At 37.4% G+C, this 19,038-nt stretch overlaps 2 protein-coding genes and 1 non-coding gene across 3 annotated transcripts; 2 read left to right on the top strand and 1 right to left on the bottom strand.

The window, feature by feature from the left end:
• Positions 1 to 1,533: 1,533 nt before the first annotated feature.
• LOC149948274 (periodic tryptophan protein 2 homolog) lies at positions 1,534 to 9,375 on the bottom strand. Its single transcript, XM_090173252.1, has 14 exons — positions 9,269 to 9,375; positions 9,092 to 9,204; positions 8,555 to 9,032; positions 8,336 to 8,486; positions 8,212 to 8,266; positions 7,998 to 8,150; positions 7,698 to 7,905; positions 7,483 to 7,631; positions 7,267 to 7,414; positions 6,876 to 7,207; positions 6,669 to 6,816; positions 6,201 to 6,597; positions 1,768 to 1,993; positions 1,534 to 1,704 (listed from the first exon to the last, which is right to left on the bottom strand). Exons 1-14 carry the CDS (start codon positions 9,284 to 9,286, stop codon positions 1,593 to 1,595), a joined length of 2,688 nt encoding a protein of 895 aa, XP_090029378.1. The 5' UTR covers positions 9,287 to 9,375; the 3' UTR covers positions 1,534 to 1,592.
• Positions 9,376 to 9,543: 168 nt separating this feature from the next.
• Vha16-1 (Vacuolar H[+] ATPase 16kD subunit 1) lies at positions 9,544 to 12,480 on the top strand. Its single transcript, XM_090173251.1, has 3 exons — positions 9,544 to 9,754; positions 10,155 to 10,347; positions 10,420 to 12,480. Exons 1-3 carry the CDS (start codon positions 9,670 to 9,672, stop codon positions 10,625 to 10,627), a joined length of 486 nt encoding a protein of 161 aa, XP_090029377.1. The 5' UTR covers positions 9,544 to 9,669; the 3' UTR covers positions 10,628 to 12,480.
• A 4,581-nt stretch (positions 12,481 to 17,061) lies between these two features.
• Positions 17,062 to 17,132, top strand: TRNAG-GCC (transfer RNA glycine (anticodon GCC)). The gene has a single exon. It is a non-coding gene; the product is annotated as a tRNA-Gly (tRNA).
• Positions 17,133 to 19,038: the final 1,906 nt, after the last annotated feature.

Below are 19,038 nucleotides of genomic sequence, written 5' to 3'. Positions count from 1 at the left end.
AATAGAAATGAGACTAGAAGCACGATTAGATTGTTGTGAGATGTAAGAGTAGAGTGGAGGCCCTTAACGGGTGGGCGTGTGCCATAACTGGTGGCTGTACCGGGGAGTCGGGGTCCGGCTCTTGTAACCCATAAGAGCGGTGGCGCACTGGGAGATGTTAGCTCTGGTCAAATGGTCCTATCTCCACCTCCGACTGCGGTCAGGTAGGGGCTGGAAACTGAGTTTCGGCTCAGGCTAACGGAGAGGGTCCGTGCAAACTGGCCGCCTCGGCTTATGGGGTAGCCTGCTTTGGGGCAGCAGGCCTTCGTATGAGGACACGGCGGTCCTGTTTCCCGGCCTTTTGGAGTCATACCGGGATCTCCGGTGCCAGCTGTGCCGGGTTACTTGGACTGCTGTGTGCTTGTCGTTCCCCTTTAGGAGCTCTCTCCAAAGGGTATGACTCTTTACCTACGTAGGTAGGGTGTCGGCTGAAGTTGCTACAGCAAACACTCTTAATACCACTGCTGTGTGCGAAGTGGGAAATGGTCCACCCATTGCTGCACCTTCTGCTGGGTTAAGTGGCTTGCGTCAAAGGTGCGACCATCAGTAGTAGGGTACTACTACCCCTGCTGGATTTGTCACCTGTCCGGGCTGGGGGAAGCTGGCGTAGGGCACTATGATGATAGACCTCCGGTGGTATGGTCTCTGTTACTTGGTACAACGGGCTATAAATTCTGACACACTGCCATGAGAGTGGAATCGCCAGTATTCTTTGTGGGAGCACGCCATCTATTTAAAAAAAATAAAGTTTCAATTTGTTTTAATAGATGGCGCACTCCTGAATGGATTACTGGCGATTCTATTTCTATGCATAACACGCTTGATTAGTCGGCCGCCTTTGCGAGTGGAAAATAGAAACCAAACACTCACAGGAGTATAATATTTCCATTTATAGCCTAATAGGAGGCCGGGAGTAGTGGCTCACTCCTGTAATCCCAGGCGTCCGGGAGGCAGAGTTTGTGGATGGTCGTGTGAGGACGACTACCAATTCCCCAACGGGTGGTCGGAATACTTCCGCCACGGGTGTCCCCACCCCTGTCCCCACGTATCCCCCCGTTGGCGTGGCCGTTACACATATCTCGCCCTGATTAATCAGATGGTGTTTCGCCGGGCTCGCGCTCTTCTCAGACTCAATCAGCCCTTTCTTCTTTGAATAAAAAAAAATAGCCTACTAGGAGTAATATAACAGATTGGAAACTGCTTAATTCTTTAAGTTAACAGAAACGAACTTTCTAATATTTCATTAATTATCGCGCAAATATTGGAAATGTAGTAAAATTATCGCAAAAAAGCGTACTATATAGTACCAAGAAGGATAGTACGCGATTGAAATTATAGTGTGGAGAAAATAGAAAGGTAATATTATCGAAATGTACTATAATTATAGTACGTTTGGCAACGGTGTCCTATTGGTTAAAATTAGCGCCACATGATTCTTTTCATACAAAATTTAAGCTTGTTCGTCGTGACTAAAAGAAAGATTTGAGACCAAAGTTTAGAAATAAACGCCATTTTATTTACAATATTTAAAATGATCAAACTGATATGAATGGTTATCCGTGAATCATATCCTCTATTTCTTCCGATTCATTTTGTTTCGCTTTTCTTTGTTTGGTTTCACCAACGGAAAGAATATATTGAATTGAATATTTGTTGTGATCACAACTAAAATTTAAATTTAATTATACAAAAATTCTCATAAATTTCAATAAAAACAGTGTAACTTACATTTTTTCTAATGATTCATAATTCGTCGTCAAATTTTTTTGCAACGTACGTAAAGTTCCCATAATAGAGGCAGATCGATTTTTCAGTTGGGTGCCATGAAAAACCAACAAATTCTGAATCCATGTAACATAAAATTCAAGGTGGCGACTTTTTTCAATTTGCACTGCTATAAAATCTAAAACCTTTTCCACATATAGCTGAGGCATAAATTGTGCTAACACTGGAACTGGAGAAAAAAATAGCTAAGAACAATGCTTACTTAAATAGAACAAGTCTCGAATGTAACATCAAACATCAATCATCAACTAGGCTAATACCCAAGGCACCACCTAAAGCCTAAGTCATCACGTGACTTTTACACATGCATACATTAATAAGTAATAAGTAGTGCTTGCAACCTTTCAATAGGCTTCATGCATTTCGCGATTTGGTCAGATTTCGCGATTTCATAACATTTTGCGATTTCGTCAGAGGTTTTGCGATTTCGTCAGGGATTTCGCGATTTCGTCGGAGATTTCTTGAGAAGTGTACGGGATTTTGTACAAATGTCCGACCCCTCGAGTTTTACTGCAAATTCACCTTATTCCCAATATACTCGGCAATACTTATTTCGTTGAAATATGTGTGCAATTTTCTGTAAAAACCTCGAGTAGCATGTCTATTCGCAATAGCACCAATTTTACTCTAAACGGAATATAAGTTCTAGCATTTCTGTCGCTCACTCAAGGTTCCAATATTGGCAGCTCCTTCCTATGGGTTTGACATTTGCGGCGCTACTTACAAATTGTTAGTGGTTAGTCTTTCGTAAAGAACGCGTTGGAGGCTATATTCGCTTTAAATGGGATTCGTGAAGATATCAGTAGGAACTTTAAGCCATGACGTCACACCGTATTTTTGGCAAAGGCCGCCAACCTGCGTCCAGTAACTCTAAAAAAGCTCATCGGTCAGCGGTTTCTTACTGAACGGGTTTTTTGGCTTCCGGTTTTGACGTCACGTTTAACAACGAAGTCATCGACTGTTCAGTTACAGCAAATGGTTGGACCGTTGAATGCGCATTCGCTACTGTACGACTTTTTTCACTTCCGGGATTGACGTCACGTTTGCAAACGGAGAGTCAACGAAATAAGCGGCTGGAACGGGAAGGCTAGTTGCAGACGACACGACAGACGATATTTTATAAAATTTACAACAATCGTAAAAAAGCGTTCAACAGACGTGGCGTCAGGATTGCAAACGGAGATCAACGGTTAATTAACAATTTCCCCTCCGTTGAGGTTTTTCCATAGAAATCTCATAGGTAACTAGAGCTTGACGCCAGTTCGCCTTGAACCTTCAGCCAATGAGAGGCCGTAGAGTGGTTCCGCCAAGGAGGATAATAATCCTCCTTGGATCCGCTACTATAGCGGGAGATAGGTGACGTCATTCTCTCTGGTGACATTAAATTCTTGGCAGAACCACTCTTTGAGCTCTGATTGGCTGAGATCTGGCTTCGTCTGCCACGGCGTTTGGGCCATTTGCCAGTTACACGGCAGCATTCTAGTTACCTATGGGATTTCTATGGGTTTTTCCGTTGCTCAACGGTCATGTGACGTCGCAGCACGGAGGAAGTCTACCTGCAGACGCCACAACTAAAGATATTTAAAAAAATTTACAACAAGCGTAAAAAGCATTGTAAAAATCCTACGTCACGTTAGCAACGGTCACAATGAAAATCATTTTTTAGATACTTCGTTGAGAGTTACTCAACGCAGCAAGGTATTCTTTTTTATTCCCATTAGAAAAAGCAGAGGTGACGTATTAACTACGTCATGCTGCTGGGCGTGAAACTTTTATGATTTTGGCAAGGACGGTGTCGAAAACTGCAATATTTTGTGCAGGAACGTAGCCAAGGGTGTTTTATTGAAGGGGGGGGGGCGAAAATAACTTCTCGCCAACTTTTGGAGTTCAAACCTCAAGGAGGGGGTGCTAGCGAAGGTTCTCGGAAGTTGGAAAGTTTCCAAGTTACGCCCTCCCTCCCTGGGCCAGACCCAATAGCTGCTACTTTTCTATTTCCATGGATTACTTGTCAAACCCTATTTTTGGAAAGCGTCCAGGCAATTAATGGCAAATTCTATTTAACCCTTCAGATCGGTATTCGTTTTCACATCTAATTTAGTTTACGTTACACTAATTAGGAGCACAAATCGAGCAAGTTGAGATAAGTGACATTAAAAAAAAATTAAGTCTCCCAGATTGATTTAGGAGTGATCTGTATTTAGCATACAAGACCACTAAAGTTGTTAGTATTTGTTAGGGTTTCTCATGGACAAATTTTATTAACAGAATCCTTTGAATAGCTATGATCATATGTAAAATAATCACTCATAAGTATGCCATAAAAGCCTTCTTTTTAATGAAACCTTGTTTCATCAAGGACGTCATTTTGGTGGGGCATAAACCCCCCCCCCCCCCTTGAATTTTTATGGGCCAAACAATATCCCAAATTTTTCTAATACCAGGAATATCTTGGGAAAATGTTTTATTCTGTCTATTATCCTGAAAATAACGAGTAATTATGCAATAGCTAATTCGATTAAAAATCCAAAAACAATTAACGCGTTTTCTCCCCTTTACAAAAATTGTTCTGCCCCCTCCTGAAAATAATGACGTCCCTGCCTTGCTCACGGGATGAGACGTAAATTACATCAATTCCAACTCCTTGACGAAAAATACGTCAACTTAACAGAAGGCCGAGGGGTAAGTCACTCTCGGATGACCTGTACACCGAGTTCGCGTACTTAGTACTGTTAAAGGTACGGATTTTAAAGAGTTCACGAACTCTTATTAGAACAGTCAGAGGTACGACAGTGTACACCGAGTTCGCGGAGTGACCCACCCCTCGCAGAGGGCCGAGGGCAACGGAAGTTAGTGAAGCGGGTTAATAAAAACGCACGTTCTGGCTTTGACCATAGACCAAGTAAGGGTAGAATATCCTTACTTGGTCTATGCTTTGACAATCCCTAGTTTAGCTCGAGCCTCGCGATCACAAGATTTTGTTTCAGGTGAAACAAGGGCTGCGTTCAGTAACTCTCAACGACGTATCTGAAAAATTAATTAATTAATTAATTAACGTGACGTAAGATCTTGTTGAACGCCTTTTTCGATTGTTGTAAATTGATTAAAATATCGTCAGTTACAGCGTCTGCAACTAGTCTTAAGGACCAAACACACGCGATTTCGCGCAGGCGCCCTTGCACCATGACTTCCATTCTATTTTAAGGTGGATGCACACATAGCCTTCGCGCGAAATTTCGCTGGCAAATCGCGTCGCGTGACTTGCCTTAAAGGCCCAAACACACATACGGTTCGCAAGCGATTTTGCCTGCGAATTTTCGCGCACGCGCCCATGCGCCATGACTTCCATTCTATTGTCATGCGACGCGACGCGATTTGCCAGCAAAATTTCGCGCGCGAAGGCTATGTGTGCATACGCCTTAACTCGGTGCTGCGACGTCACGTGACCGTAGAGCAACGGAAAAACCTGCTCGACAGTTAGATAACTTCGTTGCTCAATGGACCAGTAAAAAAAAACGCTGACCATTGAGCTCAGTGCTGAGCTTTTTTAGAGTTACTGAACGCACCCATAGTCTCATTTACAATTTTTTCTACTGAAATGTTAGAGAGCGGCACACTTATGAGCAATTATGTTACATATGCTCAGAGCCGGCCCTACCATAGGGCGATCAGAGCGTCCTCTCCAGGTGCTAAGTCTCAGGGGGCGCCTCAGTGGTAAAGAAAAAAATACTTTTATATTAGGGGCAAGCATAATCGGATCTCGCTCAATCCTAAAACTTTCCTGGGGCCCGGCATTGCATATGCTATGATCAAAAGTGACATAATTGCCAAAAATGTGACAATCCCTGCACTTTCGTATGCTAAAGGTTTAATGAATGCTCGACTCGAGATCGACCACATTAAAGACTATTTATTGTCGCCTTTCTCGATCTTTTTTTAGTCTATGGTATTATATTGTAGGTAGATGGCGATAGCATCTCCACAGAACGATGAAAAATCAAAAAATACGCTAACTTTGACCAGTGAAACTTAGTTCCCCCGTTTCTCACTACGAGGCGTTATTTGTTGTTTTTAACTTCCTTCCCTCCCCAAGGCATACTTTCCCTTCTCCCCTCCCAACTTGTATTTCGCTCCTAACATTCATTACGAAATAGGTTTCGATTGACACACTTTTGGTAATTATGTCACTTATGCTATGATTGATAAGAGTGGGTAAGTAAAAAATCATAACTTGATATGTTTTGGCTGGATGGTTAAAAAATGAAATGTATCTAAAACATTTCCTTATGAATAAACCTTAATTTTCAAACCCTGTACTAATTCAATTATTATAAGAATTATTATTTTGTAGCAATAGTGCTTTAAAAAAAAATAATTACTATTTTCATAAGGTATTGTTTCCAAAACTTCTGTGATCAAAGCATCTTCGTTCAGCCTCATAGCCATTAATAAAGAATCTGAATATTTCTCTTCTTTTAACGTTTCCTTAATCTTCACTGGTGTTACTTCAATATCCAAGTCAAATGGATCAAAGATTAAATTATTGTCTAGTGAATATATGAGGAGGCCTTCCGTAGTTGAAGCTGAAAAAGCTCTTCCTGTCGGAGAAAAACGAACACACGTCACTCGAACTTCTGGCTTAAAAGCTCTGGATGATTTGTCTCCTTTTTTAACTCCAGGCAAGCTGATATCGACACTAGTTTCATACTCAAGATCACGGCTCTCAATAAGAGCGATATTTCCAAATTCTGTCATTTTACGCCGGTTTATAAAATCCTGAAAGGAACATCATATTATACTTACAGCAATATTGTTAGAGGGCATTAAAAATGGCAAAATAAAATTACATCTACGGCGTCTAAAGAATGATTACAAGTAATTTCAAACTTCTTCAAAAGAATCATCTGCCTGACGTGATAAATACAAACATTCTTTGATTTTCCAGCAGCTAAGATACATTCGCCATCCGCTGTGTAACATAAAGTGGTAAAAGCCCTAAAAAAGGAAAGTTATTTTACAAATGACCACTAATGTAAAAATTAAAAACACTGAACTGAGCTCCAAGTAGTTTTTTAGCAGTAACTAAGTCGGTATTTGAACGTCCACTTCCAAGATCATTCCTGCCTTCAATGCTGCCTATTTGAACGGCATTATCAGGGTCAAAAAACAGAATTTGCCCATCCAGAGTTGCTACAGCAACTTCAAAACCATCTGGGCGAAATTCAACTGCCAATCCTTCTGAAGTTAGTGTTATAGTCTCCCTGCTGCCTTTGCTTTCAAAAACATCCCAAATTCTTAAAGTTTTATCCCAGGAAACACTGGCCAGTATAGATTTATTTAGGCAAAAGGAAACACCAGCAACAGGAGCTTCATGGCCAGAAAGAATCTAAACCAAATAGAGATAGTGAATGATGGTTCGATAAATAGAAAGGCAAACTTTAATACTTCTAAAAGCCTTCCTGTTTTAATGGACCAAACATAAATTTCAAACGAGTCTTGTGATCCTGCGCAAACTATTTCACCACTATTATCAACAGCTAAACAAGAGAATTGGGTAGGCCTTGGTGATGTAAAAGTACGAAAATTACGGTACCTAAACAATAAACTTTGTTATACAATTATTTTCACCAGACTTTCTGGTTCAACCAAATTATCTTTTACCGTTGTAAGTCAAATGCTCGAATAGTTCCATCTATAGAAGCCGACAAGACGGCTTTACCACTTTGAGTAAAAACAACGCTGCTTATTCCACTACTATGATCATTAAAGGTTACGAAACAAAACCCGGAGCTGGTATTCCAAACTTTAAGCTAATGGTAATTATAATATATTGTTAAAAAACTACATTTTAAAATAAGAAGATCAACTTTTATTACCTTTCCATCGACTCCCCCAGTTGCTACATACTGGCCATCGGGGGAATATGCCAAACAATTAAGATTATTAAAATGTCCTTGTTGTTTCATTATGAATGATTCACTCTGCCATTCCCAAACAACAAGTTGACCCTCTCTAGATGCCCCTAAAGCAATCCAATCTCCCGTATAATTGAATGCTAAAGCTGAAATTCCTTCATTTTCAATTCTAAATACCAAATGCGTTTTAAAGTAGTTAAAAATATCATTTAAATAAAAAAATCTAATTTTGATAAAAAAAAATGGCCATAAGATGATTACTTTAAAGAATGGATCAAATTGCAGTCAGGCATTTCATGTAATAAAAATGCTCCATTGGAGAAGCCAGTGACCAATAAGTGATTTTTACGGTTAAAAGCTGCAGCTGTCAAAACTACTGGACCAGAAGCCTTGATGTTATCTTTTATAAAATGCCTGAAATATTAAAATACATTGTTTTGGTATCACAATTTCCGAGTGTTATTAATGACAATACCTAGCTAAACGTTTAAATGTAAGTTTAAGTCCCTCATTGTCATCAGTAAAATTATCTAAAAACATAATGAAAAAAATTAAATTTTTGATGCTCAAGGTCAATTTTAGGCCAAAAACATCTTTACCAATTTCCATAACAGCTTCTGTAGAGGTTGCATCTTTATCATTATTGTCTTTTGAAGGTGTAAAATCTGTCATCCCATCACTGACAAGCTCTTTCAATTCTAAGTTCGCCTCCCAAACACATAAATGGCCATTACGTGCTACAGTATAGAGCTATTTTGAAGATAAAGTATACTTATATACTGTCAAAAAATATTTGATATATTGTTGCTTATTATTACATCTAAAGAGTTTTCTTCAAAGAAACAGCCAATAATTCGATCACTATGGCTGGATAAGGTATAAATTCCCAGGCTTTTCATTTTTTCAAGAGCATATAACCTTGTACACATATCATGGCCTCCAACCATAAGAATTCTCGAATCTGATGTCCAGTCCAAACACGAAACTTCATCGTAAGATGCGTGAAGAACTTTTTCCATTGAAAATGGGTTATACTCTTTAGTTACTCTACCAGGAGCTCGATAAACAAAGACCTTGTTGTCTTTTGTTAATGCAAAAAATTTTCCATCAGGACTGAATTTTATATCCTTAATTGGTTTCTTGTAATGCTTCCTGTGCAAGACAGTTCTGCTGATAAGACTGCATAGATATAGTTCTCCAACTTCATTAGCCGCAATGATGAGGTATCCATTTGGTGACAGGGCGATGGTTGTAAAATTATAGCGACTTTCAATAGCAAGTGTTTCAGATTTGTTGCTAAGTAAAATTGAAATAGATAATATTGAATACGTAATTTGATGGAATTTTAATGTTACTTTTTTAAATCAAATAAGGTGATTCTGTTTGCAACGGGACTGACAACTGTATTTCCATCATGTGTGAAAAGCAAATTGCCCTTATGATAAACAGTACCCAAGAGATTGGAAAACTGTAAGAGGAGTGTTTCAAGTGAAATCGTCAAAATAATTCAATGAAACTATACTCAAACTTGCCTTGTATGCGAATTTCATGATTTAATGAATTTTAAGCGAAAGGTTAAAAAACGATATGTTAACTTAAGACTTGGTAATCACGTGTGGGATCACAACCGGTAAATATCGAAATTATTACAATTAGCACAGTGGCGTCATCTAAATACTGATAACACTATTTGTAAACTAATTTACGATTGGCCCGTGATAAATATAACCACCAATAGGAAATGTTAATACAAATCCACTTTTCAAGTGACGTAAGCGATTTTCTCACGTGATTCTTGTTTCATTTTTCGTCGACTGTCTTTAAACTCGGCCATTTTAGTGGGTTGATCCGCCGTCTCGAAACGCAGCCGGCTTCAAAGGATAATAGTAGCTACCTTAATTCATTTAATTAATTCAAATTTAAATAAACAAAAATGTCGTCAAATATTGGAGAAACAAATCCCATCTATGGTCCATTTTTCGGTGTCATGGGATCAGCAGCAGCTATGGTTTTCAGCGGTATGTATCTAGCTTCTAAGCCTAATAGGTGAAAAAATAGGCCTAATGATGGATCTTGGGGAAATATTGGTTACGATGGATGAATTACTCATGCTAGGACCGTTTGCTTATTCATAGGATCATCCATAAATTGATATTGAAAATAAAGTTTAAATTTATGGGGAAATTAAAGCTTCAACTATTACTACTAGCTATATACTGTATTTGGAGTGGAATAAAAAAAAATTAAATGTCTATCAGAAAAGGCTCCTATTATTATATCTTTAACTCAAAAATATAGTAGTATAAGATCGCCCTCCAACTCTAACTTTTTCTCTCACATTTGCTAATCGGAGGCATAATAAATAACCCACCTTATGGTACAAATTAGAAAGGTATGATATGTAAGAGTTCATTACAGCGCTGGGTGCTGCCTATGGAACGGCCAAATCTGGTACTGGTATCGCTGCCATGTCTGTTATGCGACCTGAACTCATCATGAAATCTATCATCCCAGTCGTTATGGCTGGTATCATTGCTATTTATGGTCTTGTAGTGGCTGTCCTAATTGCAAACAGCATTAAATCACCAACAGACGGATATCAATTGTACCAGTGCGTATGATTTTGTATGATTCACCTTATATTTTGCCTATAAGCCAGCTTCATTTTTTAAATTTTTTTCAGAGGGTTCTTGCATTTGGGTGCTGGCCTTAGTGTAGGTCTGAGTGGGTTGGCAGCTGGTTTCGCTATTGGTATCGTTGGTGATGCGGGTGTACGTGGAACCGCGCAACAACCAAGGCTGTTCGTCGGTATGATCCTAATTCTCATTTTCGCTGAAGTCTTAGGTCTATACGGCTTGATTGTGGCGCTTATACTCACTACCAGAGGTTGAATGGTCTTAATATACGCTAAAAGCTCGCAATTAGCGGGGTTACGAAAAGAAATTCCATTAACTTTATTTAAGACAAATTATATCAGAAAGAACTATAAAAACTGTAGTTTAGCCATTATTTTGCAAAACCCGGGATGTATAATGAATTTGAGCACATTTTTTAGGGGAAATTTAATTGAGATAAAAATGGTAATAACCTTTTAAAAAAACAAACCTTTTTTAACACCGACTGGGATTAAACTAGAACCATTTAATATAAAAGCCATCTAATCTAAATACTTTTAGCCTATTTTCTTATATTTTTGCACCTTGGTCCTCTTGTGATTCTAAAAAAAATTCCCTATATGATGTTTATTTTTTTTAATATATTCAAACTTATTTGTGGCTTTTTGCCTTATGGCAAAGGCCTAAATGTAGCTTGTTATAACAAATTTAAAAAAAATTGAGCAATGAATAACACTCCCCCCTTTTTGTCCTATTTCAAATACACGCCTCCCCTGTTCGTTATCACACTATCATAATAGATAAAAGTCATTCTAGTCCTGCGTTTGGGGCCTATCTATAATAAAAAAATCATAATGACATGCCTATGATCAATAGCGTAGCTTGTAATTAAGCTTAAAGAGACGTAATTTAATTTAAATGTATTGTGTATTTTTCGCCCCTCTTTTGTAAAAAAAAAAACTGTTTATTCTGACGTAATTCATGTTAACTAAATGGTGTAATATTGGCCTCGAACCGTGGCAAAATCATTTACTTAAAAAGAGAGTAAATAAAAAAATTTAAAATATTCTGCGGGCCTAATTATGAATTGAAATAGAAATAGATGACATTGGGTATTGGCACAGTGATATAGTTGAATTTTTTTGTAGAATCTACTTTTAGGCACATTATAACCATTCAAATTACTGAAGATTCTTTTTATAGTAATATTTTTCGCTAAAAACATTTGTGGTGTTGACTGTTGATGACTGATGCATTAGGTAGATTTTTGACCTTCCTATAACTACCAAATATGGAAAGAAAACCGTCATTACAGTTGAGACTAAGTTATAGCAACTTCGGTGGTATTGTTGTATAGATCAGTTAGCTCAAGGCTACAGTTATTTTTGAACAGGTAAATAAATGGCCAACTGTCTTTAGAAACTTACTGAGTTAGCCTTTTACCAGTAACTGGTCTATACCAAAATGTGGGAAAGTGTTTGCTTTGAAAGCGGTTTTTCCTACTGTAGTAACAAGTTCTAGGAGAGGTTATTTTGGAAAGTTTCCCAAAAGTACCACTGTTGGTGCTATATTTTATTTTTGGCGTAAATGTTGAAATTTTATTGGCCTAGTTAAAGAATTTTTGAACTTAAATGTAATTTTAAATGCTACAAAATGGGTTATTGAACAACCTGCGTTACGATGCAGTTACGCCAACAATAACCAAACTACAGAACTTTAAAAATTTCACTTCCTAATTGGCCTGTAATTAAAACTTGCGCTACATTCCAAAGTTAAAAAAAAAAACTTTGTTCTTGAAGTTTTTAGGATAAAAACTAATAAAAAGGTGGATATATCACGAGTGAAATGTTGAGAAAAAAATCTTTAAAAAGTCACCTAATAATTGAAAAAAAAAGTGTTGTGATGTCTATGTTGTTCCATTGTGAAAAAAAATGTACATTTAAAGAAAAAAATTAACATTTTTGATTTATACATTTTTGCGTGAATGATCAGTGTTTCGTGTGACTCTACATTATTTTAATTTTTTTGGTATGTCTGATAACATAGGGAAACAAAAATAAACAAAATCCATTACTGGTAGACAATTGTATTGTAGTATATTATTGTAAAATAAATTAAATTGAGAGTTATTGTTTGGTCTAATTTTTTATAAAGTATCTTTTAAGCATCCTGATATAAATATTACATAACTTCAAAATCATAACTGGTAATTTCGACACAAAACGCCCAAAGCTCTTTGACACCAATTTTTGTCAGCTTCAGTTAAAAAAAAAATATGCATTTTCATCTGATAAATGGGAATTTTTATTCCATTTCACGTTCTTTTTTTGGTAGAGGCTTGAAGGTTTTTTTCTCCCAACTTAATAAAGGAATTTTATGCATTCTCAGTCTTTTTATAGTTTCTCGAAGTGGCAAATGTGTAGTTCAAGAAGGTCATTTAGCTTAGTACGTGAAGGGAAATACAGTTTTGTTACATGTACAGCCAATAGCAGTACGAGTGTTGTGTAATAGTTTTATACAATTGGTTTAGTACGTATATAGATGTTTTTAAAGAATGCACTAATCTTTATCAAAGCGTAACCCCAAGATAAGTTTACTCTTATCTCAAATTAAGCGTTAAACACTTTATAAATCTTTGAGATGGGCTAATATTTATTTTCTTATTCCCAGAGGCATTCTTAACTGGTTAAAATCGATGATAAAACCTGCTTCTAAGTAGGGGCCTAGAGAAGCATTTTAATTTGTGAAACATTACATTCAATACGTGTAATGTCATTATCTATGATATTTCAATCCGTAAAATCTTGTACTCTATGTGCTTATGTTTGTTGTTGATTCTACTACCACTGTACTGCTGCATAGCCAATGAATGAGGTTGTACTTACCACATGTGTTTTTGCGCTCCTGTACAATGTCTTTTTTGTGTTGCGCGTTCCGTTTTATGATTAATCAAAATTAGTGAATGTATCATGACATTTCCTTTTTTACAGTAACGCCTTATTATTAAGATTAGAAAATTACGTAACTACTGTATTGTTTAATTTTAAGAACACTCGTAGATAAATGTCTGTGGAAAGAAAAATGAACGTTTCATCAAACTCGATAATTAGTTTGTTCGTAAAGACTCCTATTTGAAATAACCTCCCAAAGTTCAAATAATTTTTGTCGCAATGCGGTGCTGCTATCTATGAGTAAATTTTATAAACATTTTCGATTTTATATAATTAATCAGTATAACGTTTGATACCCATTAAAAATTTTGTAAAAAAAATACAAAAATATTTAATTTAATTGATAAATAAATGGGGGAGATCAAATTATATAAATATTCATAGTGGATTTAAGAGGGGGTGCAAATTTAGCACAGTCAAAGCTACATTCAACCATGGAAGAATAATTGCACAGAACCGTTTTATATAAGGATTTGTTTATAAAGCGTATGGATACACTATTCAAACGTTGCAAAATTCGACAAGTTATTTAAAAGAATCCAAAACACATTTATGTCTGTTTTGACACGGCCAACTTTGATCACGCGCTGTTCGCGCTAGAGATGCGCGAGAGATCAAAGTTGGCCGTGGTTTTGAAGACGACCGGGGCCTAAAATTTACTAACCTTGGACCGGGACAGGGTCAGATCCAGTGTGAGAAATAAGGCACTATCACAGGCCAATCGCCAGTTTAAAAATTAAATGCTTGGGGTGTAAGTGGCCCTGGTGACCACTTAATTAATTCAAAGTTTTTTTCCCTTCAAGATTTTAGTTCATTAAAAAAAATACTACATTAATCCCTAAAGTTGTTTGGTCTTTGCTTCTAGAAGCGATTTTAGCAGTTAGCCAAAAGAAATATAAACAGTGTCTCTCTGAGTAGGCTTGTTCGGGTCGGGTCTATAGCACAATTCAAGAATAGATAATCTTGGAGGAGAGAAGTATTCTGGAGTGGAAAAGTCGGGCGCCACCTGCGGCTTTGTAAAATTCCCATCATGCAATTTTTGGTCGGACGTCATCAAGCCAGAATGATGGCAGATAAAGCTGACGTCCGACCAAAAACCGGGGTAGTCTGGGTAATTCTAACAGCAATAGGCAGGAAAGGACGTTCTTATTACCGCTATGGGATTTTCCACTCCAGAATACTTCCCTCTTCCAAGAGATAATTGGACCATAAATTATGAATGCCTGATTTTTAAGGTTAAAAATGGTAAGTGGCCAGTGACCAGTTTTTGAATTAAACTACCTAGGCTCTACTGTCCACAGGTCCCGTTTAAAAAAATCCTTATTTCTCACCCTGGTCAGATCACCAATGTTATTCTACCGATTAGGAAAATTATTCCTCAGTAATGGTACCAATTAGTAAAGCTACAACTCTGACGTTTTAAAAAATATATATATAGTTTTACAGTCTTTATAATTCTCGATGGTTGTAGATTAAATAATAAAATTTAATCATTTAGGTTATTTGTACCTGATCGGAAGCCTGCGAATAACCTGGTGACGCCTTTACAGGCACAGCTAGTAACAAATAAATAAATTACTATGATATTGTTTTTATTGAATGTGACATATTCAAATCCCGTATCCGACACGTAAATATTATTTTAATACGTATTATATTTACTATACAATGTGCAGTTTCATATCAAAACTAAAAAAAATTCCAAAACGTAGAGTTTTTGATTGTTTTAATTATTGAAACTTTGGTTTAATGCTTTTCAAAAATATAATACCCCATTTATAGAAAATAAATTATACACAATTTATTTTAAATGTAGTACGATTGTAAAAAAGTGTTATTCGAAAAAAAATTACCCAGTAGAACCGGGATTGGAACTTGGGTCATTCAATACCAAAACTGTCCTAGTTTTGATCGAGGGGTCGGAAACTGGCCATTATTTTGTACGGGATTTCGGGATTTCGTAGAGATTTTGGCGATTTTATCATTACTTTTTGAAGTGATTTTGGGATTTCAATGTTAATTTACCATAAAGAGAGTTAAAAGATTTTGCGATTTTAGACAAAGTGTACGGGATTTTGGTAAATGTCCGACCCCTCGGTTTTGATACATACATATTACGGGAGAGTTTCGTTTGACCGACTTCTCATTTGGCCGACCACAAAATACACGTTACGCCGACTGACCATTTGACCGACTGCTCATTTTTCCGACTACTCATTTGGTCAACTGCTCATTTGGCCGACCGCTCGTTTGGTCGACTACTCATTTGGCCCACTGCTCATTTGGCCGACTGCTCATTTGGCCGACTGCTCATTTGGCATTTGGACGATACTAGGTGCGTTTGGCTAGGTACTGTCCTCTAGGTCGCGTTTTAGAAGGCCCAGCTTGGTTATAAAGAACGGGGTTGGGGGGGGGGGGGGCACCATTAGGCGCTAATACTTAGAATACATTGCCCGTTCTATAAGTCAACCTAACACTAAAGACATAGAGAAGGACAGGCTATAGTATAAGAGTCGGTGAAATGAGCAGTCGTTCAAATGAGCAGTCGGTCAAATGAGCAGTGTGTCAGAATTTATAGCCTGGTGTACCTAGTAACAGAGACCATACCACCGGAGGTCTATCATCATAGTGCCCTACGCCAGCTTCCCCCAGCCCAGACAGGTGACAAATCCAGCAGGGGTAGTAGTACCCTACTACTGATGGTCGCACCTTTGACGCAAGCCACTCAACCCAGCAGAAGGTGCAGCAATGGGTGGACCATTTCCCACTTCGCACACAGCAGTGGGATTAAGAGTGTTTGCTGTAGCAACTTCAGCCGACACCCTACCTACGTGGGTAAAGAGGCAAACCCTTTGGAGAGAGCTCCTAACGGGGAACGACGAGCACACAGCAGTCCTAGTAACCCGGCACAGCCGGCACCGGAGATGCCGGTGTGACTCCAGAAGGCCGGGAAACAGGACCGCCGTGCCCTCATACGGAGGCCCGCCGCCCCTCAGCAGGCTACCCAATCCGCCGAGGCGGCCAGTTTGCACGGACCCTCTCCATTAGCCTGAGCCGAAGCTCAGTATCCAGCCCAAACCGGACTGTAGTCGGAGGTGAAGATAGGACCATTTGATCAGAGCTAACATCTCCCAGTGCGCCACCGTTCTTATGGGTTACAAGAGCCGGACCCCGACTCCCCGGTAAAGCCACCAGTTATTGCACACTCTAACCCATTTAGGGCCCGGTCAAATGAGCAGTCGGTCAAATGAGGAGTCGGCCAAATTCACCCCACCCCATATTATATATATCTTATTATATTAAATATATAAGAGCATGGCAGCAGGAGCCAATCTTACCGTTCAGGGTACTTAGTGTCCTAAATACGTTCTTCGTGTAGTTTATCGTTAAAGGCGAAAATAAGAATATTTGCTTATTGTAATGGTTTTGTCAGCCATATTTCAAAGGAATGTATTTTAACAAGTAGGATAAATAATTTTTCTTTGAGTATAATTATCTTCGCATCGTCTAGATAAAGGAAATCCTTATATAAGTCCATATTTAGTTGTGTTTATCCTGGTATGATTAAGGCCGAATTTCACTTCGAACATTCGTTCACGAACTAAGGGAACCTGGGCAGCGCCGTAGCCAGGATTTGATTTCAGGGGGGGGGGGGACACGCAATGGGAAAAAAAATAAACAATTGGTAATATGACTTTATTCCTTTGGATAAGTTTGATATATTAGGCGTATGAAGAGAAATAAAGTTCAATTATATAAGCATTGGTGGTTCAGTGGTAGAATACTCGCCTGCCACGCGGGTGACCCGGGTTCGATTCCCGGCCAATGCATGTTTTTTCTTCCCGAAATTTTTGAAGGCCTTTTTCATTTTAAATCAATGTTATTTCAGTAAATTAATCAGTTGCTTATATCATCCTGAAACGATATTTACTGAAAAATGTTCACTTTAGTTCTATTAACCTATCTTATTATTTTCAACGTCTTTATTACTATAATGGAATGCTCGAACGTCTTGGATCTTTATTGCAGTTAGAATTAGGCTAAAATCAACAACCTTTCAATAGTCGCTTTCGTTCATCATTGATTGAAAATTTGACTTGATTGTTGAACAGTTTCGTCATTGAAAATTTGTGTATTGACCCTATTTTAACATTTATTTAATTACCCTATTAACTAACCCTATTGTGTTTTATCATGAATTTATTAACATACACCCATTCCAAAATGTATAATAATTGTATTTTCAATATATTGCATTATATTACTCTTTTGACTGCATCGACTTAACGATTTTTGAAGTATTTTTATATAAAAAATAATAATCCTACTTCAGAACTTTGGATAATTTAGCGGTAGATGGCGATAGCGCTTCGTGCAATCACTCAAATCGGTTTATTTTTATCTGAAATCCGAGAAATCGCCTCAAAGTTCGAAATTTCATTATTTATTCTGAAATTAATATCTACTGTACGTATCCTATTCGTTCTATAATATAACAATAAAAATTAATTACAAATATTACGATCATTTCAAGCAATCTATTTACGCATATTCCGTATAAAATTGACTTATAATTTATAATTTTTTTTTCAAAATAGATCGAAAGTTCGCTATACGAATGTCACATAGTCTAAAAAATATCTTCAGGGCATTTTTTGGAATAACTTCCTATTTCATTTTAATGTTAATTCGGTGTTAACGAGATATTCCCCAAAGTAAAAATTAATTATCTTTTTTTAGCTCGCTTTGGACGCGGTACCGCGGTTAGAGCGGTCAACAGACTCGTAATGAACTCGGTCAAAATAATAGACAATTATGTTAATTAGCTTTAAGCCGGTTTGCTAATAACGTCGAAAAAAACCCCTACGTTGCGGTATTACCTGTATATTATGAATTGGGAGGTCGCTTACCCGTTGCCTCCCTGGTTCAGCCGTTCTTTCTCGCTAGTTTAACATCATTTAGAAATCATGACAGGATGTATGAGTTTATTTATCATATTCTGCCCTGGTTTTGTTCGCGCTACGCGCAGTGATTATATATCGCTCTGAAACCATAAGTAACGCCTTAACAATAAGTATGACATATCCTATGGTTTTAATGGTAAATTTATTTCGGAACCTTTTTTCGACTTGGACTGGCAACTCGATTGAGTAGTACATTATCGTCCTTGGTAGTAATATATTTCGCCTAGGTAATATTTAGATACAACTAACACCCTCAACGTGCAAAAACTCTGAAAATCAGTACGGTGATCAGTGGCATAGACAAGGGGGGGGGGGCGGTTTCCTGGTCCAGACCCCCTCCCTTGGTCCTACCTTTGACTGTACTAAATTTCCACCCCCTTCTCAACCCCCATCTTAACATTCACATACTTCGTTCACATACTTCGACCCCCCTTGACGAATTTCTGGCTACGCCACCGTAATTTCGTTAATCATTAATAAATAATTCCACTAATCGTTAATAAATAATTCCACTAATCGTTAATGAATAATTCCATTAATCGTTAATAAATAATTTCATTAATCGTTAATAAATAATTTCATTAATTATTCATAAATAATTTCATTAATCATTAATAAATAATTTCATTAATCATTAATAAATAATTTCATTAATCATTAATAATTAATAAATAATTTCATTAATCATTAATAAAAAATTTCATTAATCATTAATAAATAATTTCATTAATCATTAATAAATAATTTCATTAATCATTAATAAATAATTTCA

This window comes from Leiobunum rupestre, chromosome 4, assembly GCF_980474605.1.
Source record: "Leiobunum rupestre chromosome 4, qqLeiRupe1.1.hap1, whole genome shotgun sequence".
NCBI lineage: Eukaryota > Metazoa > Arthropoda > Arachnida > Opiliones > Sclerosomatidae > Leiobunum > Leiobunum rupestre.
This window is presented reverse-complemented; position numbering and strand designations above follow the sequence as displayed.